This window comes from Wyeomyia smithii, chromosome 2 (assembly GCF_029784165.1).
Source record: "Wyeomyia smithii strain HCP4-BCI-WySm-NY-G18 chromosome 2, ASM2978416v1, whole genome shotgun sequence".
NCBI classification, from domain to species: Eukaryota; Metazoa; Arthropoda; class Insecta; order Diptera; family Culicidae; genus Wyeomyia; species Wyeomyia smithii.
Window position 1 is genome coordinate 98,093,270 of NC_073695.1, and position 17,021 is coordinate 98,110,290.

Below are 17,021 nucleotides of genomic sequence, written 5' to 3' on the forward strand. Positions count from 1 at the left end.
AGAGGGAATGAACTAACGAAAGAAACGTCTGAATCTGCTCTCTCACGAAGTGAAATCGTATGATGATTGTTTAAACCGTCTGACAGACGAAGTTGATTCAAACACTGAAAAAAATCGAATGTGTATCGCCGATTTTATCACCGATCACCATCATTGTACAGGGGTTTTAGGGGCAGGGAAAGGTGACTAAGATAGTTTGAGACCCCTCCCTCTTCTGCAAGGGAGGGGGCCTATACAAATGAAACACAAATTTCTGCACATCTCGAAAACTAACCAAACAAATGGACCCAAATTTGGCAAGTGAATGTGTTTAGGAGTACATATGTCCATGTTGGTTCGACACCCTTCCCTTCTCTTGAAGGGAAGAACCAATCAAGCAAATATAACCACATTTGGCAGGTGAATGTTTTTAGGTGTAACAAACATGTCCATAATGTTTCGACACCCTTCCTTCTTCTGGCATGTCTCCAAATACTTTTTCGAAATCCAAGATGGTGACTTCCGGTTTCTGAAAAATAGCGGCAAATGACCAAATACCACCCAACATGGGTATTTACGGAATTGTTATGGTGCACTGAAGCCACAAATCGACCTCAGACAACTTTTCGAATTGTACGATGGCGACTTCCGTTGTCTGGAAAACAGTCGAAAATGACCAAATACCACCCAATATGAGTGTTTCTTCAACCAGACTGACGCTCAAAGGCCAAAATTTGTCTCCTAATGCCATTCTGAAATCCAAGATGGCGACTTCCGGTTTCTGAAGAACAGCGGCAAATGACCAAATACCACCCAATATGGGTTTTTCCGGGATTGTTATGATGCACTGAAGCCACAAATCGACCTCAAACAACAATTTTAATTTCAAGATGGCAACTTCCGGTGTCTGGAAAACAGCCGAAAATGACCAAATACCACCCAATATGAGTGTTTTTTCAACCAGATTGACGCTCAGAGGCAAACAATTGTCTCCTAATGCCATTCTGAAATCCAAGATGGCGACTTCCGGTTTCTGAAGAACAGCGGCAAATGACCAAATACCACCCAATATGGGTTTTTCCGGGATTGTTATGATGCACTGAAGCCACAAATCGACCTCAAACAACAATTTGAATTGTAAGATGGCAACTTCCGGTTTCTGGAAATCAGCCGAAATGACCAAATACCACCCAATATGAGTGTTTCTCCAACCAGATTGACGCTCAAAGGCCAAAATTTGTCTCCTAATGCCATTTTGAAATCCAAGATGGCAACTTCCGGTTTCTGAAAAATAGCGGCAAATGATCAAATACCACCCAATATGGGTATTTCCGGGATTGTTATGATGCACTGAAGTCACAAATCGACCTTTGACATATTTTGAATTGTAAGATGGCGTCTTCCGGTGTCTGGAAAACAGCCGAAAATGACCAAATACAACCCAATATGAGTGTTGCTTTTACCAGATTGACGCTCAGAGGCCAGAAATTGTCTACAAATGCCATTTTGAAATTTAAGATGGCGACTTCCGGTTTCAGAAGAACAGCGGCAAATGCCCAAATACCACCCAATATGGGAATTTCCGGGATTGTGATGACGCACTGAAGCCACAAATCGACCTCAAACAACAATTTGAATTGTAAGATGGCAACTTCCGGTGTCTGGAAAACAGCCGAAAATGACCTAATACCACCCAATATGAGTGTTTCTTTAACCAGATTGACGCTCAGAGGCCAGAAATTGTCTCCAAATGTCAATTTTAAATCCAAGATGGCGACTTACGGTTTCTGAAAATAGCCCAAAGTGACCAAATACCCCCCAATATGAGTATTACCGGAACCAGAGTGATGCAAGGAACTATAAATTGACCTTAGACAACAGTTTGAATTGAAAAATGGCAACTTCTGGGAAACAGCCGAAAATATCCGAATACTACTACATATGGATATGTTCGTAACCAAAATGGTGTAGAGAAGCCAAGCATTAAAACCGATAAAACCAATCCTTTTAAAACGATATGATCCAATCGCAAGGAATCAATAAATTTGAAATGTTTAAAATTTTCAAATTAAACACTTAAATAGGCGGGACGAAGTTTGCCGGGTCAGCTAGTAAATAATAAAAATAATAGTGTTATTTTTCAACATTTATTTGAGTGCAAGTTACAAACGTCATAAGTTGCACACAAACATTGATCAAAGATATTACTTTTTTTTCGTCTCGGTGTTATTTATTTTTTGCCACCCCCTTCGCTAACTTTGATAACCCTGGACAGAAAAAGAATTCGAAATTTGTATCAGCCTAAATACAAAAATCGTTTGCGAGGAATATTTTTTACCTTTCAGTTATAACAATACTAATAACAAAGAAATGCCTTTTTTTCCTTTGGTTCAAATTGACAGTCAATGACAGCTCATTCTGGTTCATTTTGACACTCACACAGCTTCGTATCCGTTTCTCCCTCCCAGGCAAAAACCAAACAAAAATCAGCAACACCGTCAACGCGAATAAAGAAATTCGCTATATGAAATGCGTTCCTTTCTGTTCCCTTGACGGTAGGCTGATGATCTTCGTGAAACCCAGAGGGGATTCACTGCTGTCAAATTCCATATATGTGTGCGTTATCGCAGATTAACTCTGGTCCATGACGTTTGTTGGTCCATGACGTTTGTAACCATGAACAATAACGGGGGAAAAATATCACTACACAACACATTCATGAAAGTTTTCCGCGGTTTCTCGCGTTTTGATAAAAAAAAACGTTCCAATTATATAATATTTCACATCGATCAATTCCATGACTAAAAAGAACAAAAACCAAAACAAACGCCATGTTGCCAAATATGTTGGTTACACGATGTTTGACAGATAGATCCCCCCTGTCCATGACGTTTGTTGGTCCATGACGTTTGTAACCATGAACAATAACGGGGGAAAAATATCACTACACAACACATTCATGAAAGTTTTCCGCGGTTTCTCGCGTTTTGATAAAAAAACGTTCCAATTATATAATATTTCACATCGATCAATTTCATGACTAAAAAGAACAAAAACCAAAACAAACGCCATGTTGCCAAATATGTTGGTTACACGATGTTTGACAGATAGATCCCTCCTGGTGAAACCACCTTCACAAGCTCAGCCGCAGGGTATGCCTGACACGTAGATTGACATTTTACATCATTTTTGCTTTCTCTCCAGCTCCAGTGGAACTAGTTTTGTAAAATTTTATCGAACTTTTCTTAAAAATACGTTTAATAGCTTTAAAGATCTCACTGCAAACAAAAAAATCATTCCGATATCGAAATATAAGTGATGATGATTGGTACTCCTTCGAATAAACTTTGAGCTGTAGAAAAGAATCTGTAATACTGATAACTAATACGAGTCATTTCCTCAATTCTGTGCATCATAGCCAGGAAATATAAAGCCATTTCATTATGGCCAGTCCTCGAACTAGACGAGTGCTGAGTGATTTAAAGCCCAATAATGATAATACTGTAAGTTTTTCTTAGTTTAATGCAACGGATTAATTTAATTCATTACGATACATCATTCCAGAAATGTTTCGAATGTGGAACCCACAACCCGCAGTGGGTGTCGGTAACATACGGAATTTGGATTTGCCTAGAATGCTCCGGTAAGCATCGTGGACTAGGTGTACATCTTTCATTCGTGCGTTCAGTATCAATGGATAAATGGAAGGACATTGAACTCGAAAAAATGAAAGTCGGTGGAAATAAAAATGCTCGAGTTTTCTTCGACAATCAAGATGATTGGGATGATACACTGCCCATCCAGAAAAAGTACAATACACGTGCAGCAGCTTTGTATCGGGATAAAATATCTACCCTTGCTCAGGGAAAAAGTTGGGACCAAGCATCTGCTTTGGAGCGAACAAAAGACGGTTTTTCGACTTCTCACTTAAACAGCAGCAGTGGTTTAACGCACTCGAGAAGCAGCGGATCTGTTCAATCAGCTGGTTATTCTGCTACTTCTGGAGGTTACCAGAACGGAGGAGGTTATCAGGATATGGGCTATCAGCAGTTCAATACGGCGGAGTTCAAATCTCAGAAGGAAGAATTTTTCAGTCGCAAACAAGAGGAAAATGCTTCTCGACCAGATCACTTACCTCCCAATCAAGGAGGTAAATACGCCGGCTTCGGCTACTCTAGAGACCCTCCGCCGCGAAGTCAATCGCATGAGTTGTTCGATTCGGTGCAGTCATCGTTGGCAAGTGTAAGGCGGCTCAGGTTTCTGGTCACTGTCTATCCGCTTTATCATCTATGTCTGCATTTTTCAGGGATGGAACGTTTTCTCTAAGGTGGCTAATGTTGCCAAGGAGAATGCTTTAAAGTATGGAAGCATAGCCTCGCAAAAGGTAGTTGAGGTTTCTGGTACAGTTACCGATAAGGTAGTTTTGTGTTTTGTTACATTTCGGTTCATTTGTTTTTAATTTTAATTTTATTTATTATTGCTGTAGGTAAAAGAAGGAACACTCCTGGAAGGAGTTGGTACACAGGTTACAAGCTTAGCTAGCAAGGTTGGTCTTTGTTTTTATCATTTAGTATTTTAAAATTTTAATATTTCAGTTAGACATCTGACATTTGAATGTTACTTTATACCAACAATTGAAGGGCTTTGCGGGCAAAAAGTAATACTTCAATATGATATCTTAAATCTTACGCGAGTTTGATTTACCTTGTTTAATTATTACATACGAAAGCTTAGGTTGAATATTTGATAATTTCGATATTTCGTTCAAACCAGGTTGGAGAAGTTGGTCGCATAGGATGGAGCAATCTTAGCGGAACAAGTAATTACAGTGCTACAGGTGGTAGCGATCAATACGACCATTTTCCATCAAATTCCGGGTCTAATAGTGCCACCGACAGTTACCAACGATCTGCTTCGAATGGAAAGTTGAGCAGTTATGGTGGCAATGGCGGTGGCGGTACAAACTGGAGCTCGTGGAACAACGATAACAATTCCAACGCGGTGAAGTCATAGTATGTGTATTTCTCAACCTATTATCATTATGCTTGCGTCTAATCACCTCCTTGTTTAGTCAAAATCCAGAAAACGACGATCAAGAGTGGACTGGTTTTGAATCTCACGTGGCTAATAAATCTTCGAGTGATAATGACCATCAGAATGCTTCCTTGATAACAACGAGTATGTCCAACGATGTCAGAAATCAAAACTCAACAAGTTCTGGCACCTTAAAACCGAAGCATACTGCATCGTTGGAAAGTGATTTTGCATCGTTAGATGTGAAAAGCAGAGCTGTTAGTAAGAGAAATAATAATCCTGCCGAAGAAGATTTATGGAACATGTTGAGCAACTAGAAGAATTTTAAACTCGCTCTGGAAATTGCAAATCATTTTATCAACTTAATTATGTTATATGCGCATGCATGGGATGCCGATGATATTTTTTTGTATTTTTTTACTCTTAGTAGGGACTATGCAAACAAGGCGCAATTATTTTACTGCTATCTCATATATTTGTTGGTTTTAGTAAATGAAAAACCTTATGATCAGTGGAAGTTTGTTGAACGGTAGTTGAAAGTACAGCAGATGGTAGAAAAATTGTCAGCGAAAATAGATATATAAAACAATAGAACAATAGCAAAGGTAAAATCCATCATATATTTATATAATGAGCGAGTAGTATAAAACAATGTAGCATTCTATAAAGTATAGTGCATATATGTCTTAAAGACAAGAGCTTGGAATGTTTTCTGTCCGAAATAAACCTTGCTATAGCATCATTTTTTGGATCGGCATGTGTAAACGAATCAGCGAATACAATGATGTATTTTTACCATTTAGCGACGTTTGAGAAAACCGAAAGTGATCTAAATTCGGCTAGAATTTATCAAAATTCGAAAAGAAAAAAAGCAAAACGAAATGTAAGGCTTATCAGGAAATAGCTCAATTTTTGTTTTCAAAATTCATTGTGAAGCTGTTTTAAAATTGTAAAAAAGAGAGTTGTTTTTCGGACCGTCAGAAATTCAATGTTCCAAAGCACAGATGACTTAGAAATGATGGTACGAATAGTAAATTTTGTTACAGCCTAGGGTAGGCATATGGCTATAACAAAAAAGACTGATTTTGCTTTGCTTGCCTTTCGTGGCGGTTATTATAACAGTTTTAACCTCTTGCGAAAATGGAAAATAAAAAAATTAATAGGTCACTGTCTGGTTTGTCTTCACCTGAGAGTCTTCACTATGCTTGCACAAAAAAAAACAACTCATTGAATTGCAGGAAAAAGCAAAAGATTGGTGTTTTATTTGCAGGTTATTTATTTTCACGTTTCCGCAATTTGCGTTGTCCAACTTGGCCAAAGCATATAACAGTAAAATTGTATTACATAATTCGTGAACTTTTTCATCTTTTTAGGCATTGCACGATTTTTTGTGTTTCAGCAATGTTACTCATACAAGATACAATTTGAATTATGTATATACGTAGGAGTCGTTTTATAATTTTGTTGTTTTTTTTAGTACAGCTCAATTTGGGTTATTAACTAACGCAGATGTTGAAAAACGTTGATTTATACTTTTGATGAACTCCACTCATAATTTTCAACGCCAAACAGTTCATATAGATTGGTTTGGAATAACATCAAAACATGCGCGCGCAGGTTGGAGGATTGCCAAATTTAGGACTTCTATTAGGGTTAGTAACGAAAGGCTGAAACTCAAAAGGCTGAAACCCGAAAGGCTGAAACTCGAAAGGCTGAAAAGTATGTTTTATAACGAAAGGCTGAATGCACAGAAGGCTGAAACCACAAAAGGCTGCATGAACGAAAGGCTGAAACATGAAAGGCTGAAACTTTTGTAACTTGAATCATAATCGTTGAAAAATTCGGACACATGGATAACAAACCTTTATTAAGTGACAGAGTTCAATGTTTGAGTATTAATTGGTTTGTGCAATGGAAAATTAATTTTCGGCAAGATTTGAATCTATACACACTTGACTCTTGTACACGTTTTCTAGATGATTCAGGGCGAGACGGCCGAAGGCCGCGAGTGTGCGCCGGCGACCCGCCGTCGGAAGCGCCGGCCACTGCGGGGGGGCAGCCCCCCCGCAGAAATCACCTCTGTATAGGTTCGTTCGTTTTCCTAGGTCTACTGACTCGTAGGGGTGATCCCCTAGTTTAGTCCGAACGAGCGATAGCGAGTAAGGACAGCATACATCTCGGACAATCGAGTCGGCCGTAGGCCGCGAGTGTTCTTTTAGAAATGAACTTTGGAAATTTCAGCCTTATGATTTTCAGCTTTTCGTGATTCAGCCTTTCGTGTTTTTAGCCTTATGTAGTTTTCAGCCTTTCGTGATTTCAGCCTTTCGAATTTCAGCCTTTCGTGTTTCAGCCTTTTGAGTTTCAGCCTTTCGTAGTAGACCCCTTCTATTATATATACTGATTTGGTATTTTTTATTATTATCAATTCTAAAGTGTTTTGTCGGCGTACCATTTGATTGGCAATCGAAAATTGCAACCAAGAATACTGCTCCAAAAATAGTTCCTTTTTTTCCATTGAACGTATAGAAGCTAACTCACAATCAGCCTATTTAATCAGTTGTCTGTATTGGCATGTGACCCGTTTTCAGAAGAATTAATACAAGAAACTAGGCAGATCGATTAATTTTGTTGTTGCTATTTTTTATCGACCACATGCTTGATTGGTTTACGCTTTTTGTGTTAACTTTTAAGCTGCACAGGTACACTTTAAATATTGCAACAATGTCTTGTTTGGTTGTAATACGACAATTAATTTGCTGCGCTATGTTCTAATTTTCTGTGGTACATGATATTTAAACAAAAAAAAGGTACAGACAAATTAAAACAAGACTGGCAACGAAAATCGGCTGTATCTTAAATCACGGCGTTGGACGAAGTTGTTTACATAATAATTCACGTTATTAATAGTAATTTTTTATTTATTATTTTACATCACTCACATCCATTCGGGTTTTCAACTTATACAAAAAAAACGGCGACATTTTCAATTTTATCACTTCATAGACTCAAGGTTGTAAAAGAAACAATAATTTACTTATTGGGGTTAACAGAGAATAGGAAATTTACACGAAGAGGTATATATGAAGCCGTATTTCAACACTCCGGTCTTCTATTGGCTTAGCTTAATTTAAACGAATTACGTAAAGATAATTCCTGCTCATTTCAATCAAAAGATTCCTATTCATAACCTAGTTCGCCTTGTATATTAATGTATAATAATGGAATTTTTATGTAATAATATCTCGCTTATTATAAATTAAAGTCTTTTTTCACAATGCTGAAACGGGCTGAACAAAGAAAGGATTCGCTCCTTAGGACCGAAACCGTAATATTAAACTTAAAGCTAACGAAAATTTTAAACAAAACGAAAAACTGATCGAATAGGTACACTCCCCTTCTTTATGCTTCTAAACATAATATTGCTTCACGAGTACCAACAAATCCAGAAATGAAACTAATCTCAAACAATTTTTTTTTTTCAATAGATCTCCCATAATCACAATTTCTCGTACGTTTCACTTAATACGTATTGCCATTCTCTACGTCTTTGTTTGCACCCGAATTCTCAGTCGCCAACCCAACGGCATTGTTGTCCTCATCCGAACTAGAACTCGAATCACTGGAATCAAGCTCCCCATCGTCGTCATCATCATCATCGGTATCTTTTGCCGAAGTCGTGCTTTTCTGCATAATCTGCTGTTTACCAATGGTGCTGGTACGATGATTTTGCCGCTTGATTACGGCCGGTAGCTCTGGATTGCTCTCAAGTGTCGATCGTTGGCTCGACGGCGAATGGCTGTACTCGGAGGTGTTCTCCTCATCCGAAATCGTCAAACTGGAGGCTTGGTTTGTATGACTGATAGCAACCGGCGGCAAAGAAGCACCCGCTAACGGAGACATCCCATCCAGGCTAATGTTAGCACCTCCACCAATGGTCAACCCAATCGATGGCGACGTTGGGTGATAGCATTGGGATGTTACTGCAGCTCCAGGGACCGATCCAACACTTGATAAAATCTTACAACGGCGTCCGCGCTTGATCGGCAGACGACCAATGCTGTTGAAACAAAAGAGAAGATTATTGATTTTTGAATGAAAGTTCGAAAGTTGTTGGGTTTAGTAAGTCCTACACAATCACAAAGCTTCCGAGAACGTGCTGCCCTCAGAACCCTCAGTTGAGTTGGGGCGAAGTGCGTCAATAATTAAAGTTAACAAACGGCAAAAGTAGATAAAAAACGCACTTCATGCTGGCTTTCCCTATTCGCACCGAAAACGGTTCCTTAGCTCATTACTTTCCTAACCTATGCTAAGTGGAACTCATTTCTATTCTAAACATTATTTGTTATCAGCTGTTGCGTCAGCCGGTAATCGAAACTAGTAGAATTACGCAGTCTAGTATCATCCGCTATAATAGCTCTCCTACGCAAGAATTTTCTCTCGCTGAATTTAGACTGATAAAAGTAAGCAGAAACAATAAGACTCTGAGTCACCGGGTAAACCCCAGATAACAAAATCAAAAAGCTCACCTTTTTCGTCGCAGCGCATAATTGTTCGCTTCGATCGGATCTTCCCCTTCTTCATCGGTCCAGCTATCGCTGCACTTTTCCTCGTCCTGGATAACCTGTCTTGCTGAAAGATGTGGAAGCTTTTCGGGGGTGCCATTCCCACTAAACATATACACACCGACAGCGCTACCGCCAGCATGCAAGTTACTACCAGCATTTGGGTGCTTCAATAATATCGCATTATCCGTGCATTTCCCAGCCTTGCCAATGCTACCGTTATGTTTCATTGTATTGCATCGATAAATCGTCACATTATTATCGTTTAGAATATTATTATAGTCAGCTAATTGCTGTACGTGATTGTTCCCACTGCCACCGACACTCTGTTGCTGCAGTTTCTCGGAGATGAAGCTCAGTTTCCTATCGAGTGTATCAATTTTATCATCGTCGCTACAATCACGATCCAGTCGCTCGTTACTGTTCATTGCATCCATAATCGGGTCCGGGCTTGAGCAAACCACTCGCTGATCCTCGTCATCGTCCTCATCGTCGTCGGCATCGTCGTCAGGATCAGGATGCTGTTGTTGATGTTGACTACTCGTTAGCATATCGCTACTTCGACTGTTCGTCATAGTGGAGATAGAGTTTCCGTTCTCTTCGTCTTCAGGCACTTCTCCGTCGTCCTCGGACTGTGGTTTTCCACACCGGTACGCTTGGTTTATGGCTGGTGCAGAGTCAATTGCTAGTTCAAGCATTTTACCCCGCTCTTCTTCTTCCTCTCGTAAGCTCATGGACAGGCGCTTGGTGGCAACATTTGGACTAGGGCTTGCATCAGTCTCACTGATATCCATCGCATCAGTTTGCGTTTCCGTATCGACAAACCGAGCATGTCTTGTATCCGGTTCGCTCTGAACTCGTCGGTCTCGATTAGGACTTGATTTAGGGGAATTAAACGTTCCAGAGCCGACGCGTCGATGGCGAAACTTTTTAGCCCGCCCCGACGAGGTCGAACCGGACCCAGTCACACCCGGAGGAATGATGACCACTGATTTGGGGTTATGAGTATTACCGTCTAATTGAGCATACAAGGTTGCCTTCATAGGACTATTTTGGGTTGGAGAAGACGGACTGGGTGTCGTTGATTCACCGGGAACGACCGGCGTTCCATAAATCTGCTGCTGGTTCTGAAGGTAGCTCGGGACTGGCATCGTTGTTTGAAAGCCGAATGGAACACGCTTTCTATTTCCTTTGTCACCATTGCGCTTCAAGATGTTACATTTGCGCGGTTTATAGCCAGGCAGTTGCTTTTCACGTCTGTTAAAAAAACGGAAATATATTTGTAATATGCAGAAATATCCCACGAAAAACAAAAGGTTTTTATACTTACTCTGCAATCTCCCGTTCCTTCTGCTCGAGTTGCGCGAAGATCGCGCATAACTGCATGTACATGGTGTTGGCCCGCTCCAACTTTCTTTCGTAGATATTTCGGATGTCCTGGGCATGCTTCCACTCGTCCTTTCGTTTTTTAATCAGATCTTGTTCGTATTTCTGTATATTCATCCCATTGGTAGTGAGTTTCTGCATATGATTTTGAATCTCTTCTCGCCATGACAGTTGAGTGTTGTAGTAGTCTTGTTCTGCAGTACATTGGCGCAGGAGCTCTTGCGCCGCAATGTCCAGATGGGTAAGAATAATCTTAAACGATGGCCTGTTGCGGGGTTTCGGACTCCAGCACTGTTTGAGCAGAAGTTTGAAACCCTCGGGACAGCTGGCCGGAATGGGCAGATAAAGCGAGTTATTGCCGACACCGAAGATGATCTGCGACGAATCTACATTTTTGTATGGCACTTCACCAGTCAACAGTTCCCACATAACAACACCGTAGGACCAGATGTCGACCTTTTCGTTGCAGGGTTCGTTTCGGATCACCTCCGGTGCCATCCAGGCCACCGTACCAGCAAAGCTCATCTTTGTACTAATTTCGTTCCACTCACGTGAGGTACCAAAGTCACTGATTTTGATTACCTCGCCCTCACCTATCAGAATGCTGCAATGAAAAGCGAAGGGTGGAAAAGTCAGTCATCATAAGTATCGGTGAGCTAAAAATATAATTGATTGCGTCACATGTATGCGAACGATTTATATAATAATTGGAAGTTACGCTATGAATGTTTTTCTTCCTGCACCACCGGCACCAACGAAGTGACGTCATGTGCGGAAGAACAAAACATGCGATGCGCATGAGCGCTCTTTAGCACACCGCTGAACACAACGACACGTGAATATTTGTAATACTGAATAACAACATGAGAGACTGTAGCGTGAGAATTTGCAACCCATTTTATGTCCATAGTATTTCGTCATTTTATGTACCTACATTGTAAAAAAGTGCAAACAGATTCTGTTTTCAAATGATTTGCACGTATTTATAAATCGGGCGACCCACAGCTTCTACTGCCCTACAAACGATAGGCAATAAAACTTTAGAGTAAGGTAATTAAATACCAGGCTTTTTGGCGAGAAACTGATCTGGTATTTTCCAAAACTGCTCCGGTATTTCATAAATAAAACTGACAGTACAAAAACCAACCACAGCCTGTTAGAACATCGATAAAATTGTTACAACCAACATGAAACACATTAAACCTTGTGAGGTTGTTGTAAAAAATGTAAACTTCAAAAAATGCAATAAACAAATTTTCTTCTAATCTTTAAAAAAGCAAAAGGCAATGGAGAAGACATGTACTCTGTGTATATTACTTAAATCTGGATCAGAATCGCTCTGCACACATACGGCTGTCCAATTTAAATAATCGTCTAATAAGTAATAGAAACAACTACATTCTTTAACATTTTAGGAAGGGAGGATGCGCATTAACACTAAACCACCAGTTAATTTTTTCGCTGATAAAATTTCAATTCATTGAATCTCGTTTTCGAAAAATTGAGATCTGTACTCAGAAAAATTAAACAGTATCGTAGTGAGTGGTAGTGTTGAATAGTAAAAGTGGTTCGCTATTGAACGAAAAACTTCGATCGGTTGTCGGGCGCATCCCTCAGTACCCGTAGTGCGACGAACCTGTTTCCTGAGTTAGGATGCAGATTATTGATTTGTCGAATATTACATTGAATGTAAATCTTTCAAGAGAGTTTTTAAAGTTCCTACTTCATCCGATCATACGTGGAGTTCATTCCATGGATTGCTTGATTAATTAAGTTAGAAGATAAATATGAAAATATATTTAATTGAGGCTCAACGTCTCATAAAATGAATCGTTATATGTGTTCGTCCGGAAATTTCGACTGCTGATGGTAAAATGCTGCAAACAGCAGGCGTCGGAGACTGTAAAATCAACTGCGTAAATGGACGTAACGAAAAAGTATCGATAACGTCGACCGGTGTGATTTTTGCCCCGGGACTAGAAGGCAATTTGATTTCCGTGCCGAAACGCGCTGAAAAAGGTGTCCAGGTGGAATTCAATGCAAATCAGTGTAGGTTGGTTCACGACGGGCGGTAGTTGCGACAGCAGATCGCATGGCTGGCTTATACCGACTAAACGTGGCAGAAGGCAAGGCAAGAAAGGCAAGCAGCATAATTCTGACTATCTGCACACGTGGCATCGACGATTGAGGCATCGAGATCCGGATGTAATTGGCGAAGTAGAGCGACTCGGTTTGGCCTCTGAGATGAAAATCAAAAGTTGCGGAATTCGGCAGACTTGCGAGTGCTGCGTTGAAGGGAAGATGGCACGGCCACCGTTTCCCAAAGCAGTAGAGAAGAAATCGAAAGCAGTTTTGGATATCGTGCACAGTGATGTTGCTGGTCCTATGACAACATCGCCGGGCGGGTGCCGGTATTACATGACAATGATTGACGACCATAGCTGCTACACGGTCGTTTATTTCTTAAAGCAGAAGTCCGAGGTAGCTGACAAGATTTGTGAGTATGTGAGGTTCACTGAGACTCAGTTCGGTCGAAAACCAAAAGTCATCCGTTCAGACTGAGGTGGCGAGTACACCAGCAACGTTCTGCGAAAATTCTGCATCAATGAAGGAATTAAGGCCGAATTTACCGCTGGGTACGCACCTCAGCAAAATGGCGTAGCTGAAAGAAGGAACAGGACCTTGAATGAGATGGGACTGTGCATGCTGTTGGACGCTGGCTAACCTCGAAGTTTTTGTGAGTAAGCCGTTAACACCGCAACGTATCTTCAGAACCGATTGCCGTCATCAGCGATTGGTTCGACGCCGTACGAGATTTGGTTCGGCCAGAAACCAGATTTACCACACTTGAAGGTCTTTGGTTGTGATGCATACGTGTGGGTTCCACCGCAGAAGAGACAGCAATTTGAAGGCAAGTCCACTAAGATGACCTTTGTCGGATACGCGTCGGATAGTAAGGCCTATCGGTTGCTGAATAAGTCAACTGGGCAAATCGTTATCAGCCGTGACGTGCGTTTTTGGAGCTCGACGAGAAGGACAAGAACATTAACGATGGGAAAACCCATGAGTTACCAAGTGAATCCACGAACGAAAACAAACATATTGCGATACCATTGTTTAATCGTAGACCTGAAGAGGATGAAAAAGACGAATTTTTCGAATTCTGTGAAGAAGACGAGCATGGTTTCGACGAGGGGGAAGTGCGGGAAAAGCAACCTTCAAAAGCTCCCACCGTTGTGCCGCTGCAGGAGGAGCAACGTGCGAAAACTCTTGGTGCACAAGGTGGCTAGCGACGATCAGAGAGATCGAACTGCGGTGTCCCACCGAAGCGATATACTGCACGCAAAAGTTGGATGGTGCGAAACCAGTACAAAATTGTGCGTTTCTAGCGCAATTGCTGATGTAATTCGGAACCAGTATAATGATTGTGTGTTGGGCATAACCAGCGTTGCCATTGTGTCAGATAAATCTGGATTTTGCCAGATTTCTGTTTGCGCGCCAGACAAACAGATAAACCTCTGAATCTGCTAGATATTTGTAAATGAGCCAGATATTTGCCAGATTTCATCCGCGTCGTCTCGCAAAAAGGTCATTAATGCGAGATGGGCCGTGCCTGGCCTTTACCTACCTACACCCGGCGAGAGCAGAAAAAAAAGGTCATCACTTTCAATTCTGCCAGGAATTTTATCCAAAAACACAGATTTTTGCCAGACTTTTTATTTTCGTTTTGCCAGATTTTATTCAAAACTTAGTGGCAACGCTGGGCATAACGCAATTAATGCTCTAGCGTTTCTCCAATGTATTTGGCAGCTCCAAACTACTACACCTAAACAGTTTCAACTGGTATCAAGCAGCATTGCAAAACGAGCGAGAAGCAAAACCATTCTCCTCCTTTCTGCTTGAGGACGAGACATATGCTACGCTTTTCAAGTCATTTGCACACACGCTTTCGAGACACTTCTTCTTCTTCATGCATTCCTCTGAATAGCAGCAAGCACGCACCGACAGTATGAGTGAGACTAACAACACTGGTATCAAGTCCAAGTATAGATGACAGTTCTAAAAGGTATGCTATTCACGTCGATGCATTGGTATTAGTGATCGTTATGAACTTTTTCCAATTTTGTATGAAATTTGAAATGATTTTGCATTTTAAAGTAAACTTATAAAACATACTTTCCTGAAAAGTTATAGAAATGATGTTGAAACATGTTTTATTTGTGGGGAATACATAAACATGCTGCGGTTTAGGTAAAATATGCTGTTTTTCATCAATTTGCCGGTAACCTTTTGGCACTTTTCGTTTTTTTCTTGTACTCTAATAGCGCTTCTAAATAGAGTCGCTTATGTTTCATACAGTAAAAAAAGTCATGAGCTATGACAATGACTAAGATTATGCTCCAACTATTAGAAATATAGCATTTTTATATAATTTATTTCGACATATTGTCGCAATTTTTCACACTAAATCTAAATTAATATCAATTTCTAGTGTGTTTCAACTGGAGATTCACTCTCCAACCAAAAAAATCAGATATAAAACAATATAAAAAGAGAAATTTCCAAAAATGTTCTGAATTCCATACAAAACGCGAAATTTTTCATAACGAGATTTGTTTGTGTGCGTGGATAGACAAAAATGTAGCATACCTTGTAGAACTGTCATCATACTTGGGGTATCAAGTATGTACAGCACGAGTGTCTCGCTCGCTATCGCCTTGCGCCGCGCAAGTTGCGCGTCGCAATCCGAACCGAAAGAGAAGCGAAAGAGCAACCTGCAAATTGTATGTGACGTGTCTAGTCTTGTCGCACATGCATGGAAATTCTACGAGCGAGCGAGAAATTTCTGTCCCTCGAGAAAAAAGCGCGTGCATAGAATGACAAATAATAATTATTCACAATTTACAAGTGTTGCCATAGAAAATCAGCTACGCTTTTGTGGCTTTGTGGAATGGAGCGTTTTGCTAGTTTTGCGGTGAAGCTAGCGTTGATTACAAAATGTTGTGAACAGAATTTTTTTTCGTTTTTTTTTTTGTAAATCATTCAATGGTACTTTTTATTGACCAAATCCATCGAGATAAATCGATCGAGTATTATAGCTATTTAAATCTAGTGAGTCCACAAGTTGTTGTTTGCTGCTTGCACTGCTCCATGAGTAACAGTCACTAATACACTCGACGTGAGAAATAAAGTGTCGGTATATGATACATATTCTGATTTTATTCTATGTCAATGTATTCGCAGTACAACTGTTGCGTTATGCGTTTCACACATGGTCGGCGTGCGACCAGACCGAACCAAGCGCCATTTTTTTGAAAATTGAGTTTTTAACACTAGTGGATGGTAAAATTGATAATCTATCTTTCATGAAAAAACGAAATTATTTGAACAGTTTAAAATGGTATTATAACAAAGGTTCTCTGCAGCAGCTTGCAGGAAGCATACGGGGTGAGTAAACTCCGATCGCCGATTACTCGAAATAATGTTTTTGGCGCTTGGTTCGGTCTGGTCGCACGCCGGCCACATTTATTGTGTGATTTCTGTGCAACATTTGTGCGAATCGGGAAGACACAATGATTGTACAAGACTTCAACTTTTGCGTGTGGTACGATTGGTCTGGCAGTTAACACGTGCGCAGAGCCAAGAACGTACAACGAAGCGATCACAAGCCCGGCCAGTGCAAAGTGGAAAGCGGTCATGGATGAAGAAATGGCATCCCTACGTGACAATGGAACGTGGGCCCTGGTCAAATTACCCCAGAACCGCAATGTTGTTGGCTGTAAATGGGTGTATAGGTGCAAAGAAGATGAGTCTGGGAAAATTGTGCGGTACAAGGCAAAATTGGTCGCGCAAGGCTTTTCCCAAAAGTTCGGCACTGACTACGATCAAGTGTTTGCGCCAGTTGTAAAGCAGATCACGTTTCGTACCGTGCTGACGATAGCAAGCAAACTGAAATTGATCGTGAAACACATCGATATTAAGACCGCATATCTGCATGGCATCCTGCAGGAGGAGATTTTTATGAGGCAGCCTCCGGGATATTCGAACGGCGATCCGAGT

The 17,021-nt window shown here is 40.6% G+C and overlaps 2 protein-coding genes across 5 annotated transcripts in view; one reads left to right on the top strand and one right to left on the bottom strand.

Moving 5' to 3' along the window:
- The first annotated feature begins 3,152 nt into the window (after nt 1–3,152).
- Nucleotides 3,153–5,709, top strand: LOC129720679 (ADP-ribosylation factor GTPase-activating protein 1). Of its 2 annotated transcripts, XM_055672233.1 has the most exons (6): nt 3,153–3,482; nt 3,544–4,221; nt 4,286–4,396; nt 4,466–4,525; nt 4,753–4,991; nt 5,051–5,709. In XM_055672233.1, the coding sequence occupies exons 1-6, from the start codon at nt 3,423–3,425 to the stop codon at nt 5,328–5,330; spliced, it is 1,428 nt and encodes a 475-aa protein (XP_055528208.1). In that variant the 5' UTR covers nt 3,153–3,422; the 3' UTR covers nt 5,331–5,709. The 2 variants fall into 2 exon arrangements, with proteins under 2 accessions (XP_055528208.1, XP_055528210.1); XM_055672235.1 differs by lacking the exon at nt 4,466–4,525 and having other exon boundaries at nt 4,286–4,363.
- A 536-nt stretch (nt 5,710–6,245) lies between these two features.
- The window catches only part of LOC129720678 (mitogen-activated protein kinase kinase kinase dlk-1), a 60,654-nt gene continuing 49,878 nt past the window's right edge, over nt 6,246–17,021 (bottom strand). For all 3 annotated transcript variants that reach the window (XM_055672230.1, XM_055672231.1, XM_055672232.1), the window contains 3 exons: nt 10,906–11,565; nt 9,540–10,832; nt 6,246–9,070 (listed from right to left, as the gene is read on the bottom strand). In XM_055672230.1, coding sequence (XP_055528205.1) covers nt 8,533–9,070; nt 9,540–10,832; nt 10,906–11,565 — 2,491 coding nt within the window. In that variant the 3' untranslated portion in view covers nt 6,246–8,532. The remainder of the gene's footprint in view (nt 9,071–9,539; nt 10,833–10,905; nt 11,566–17,021) is intronic.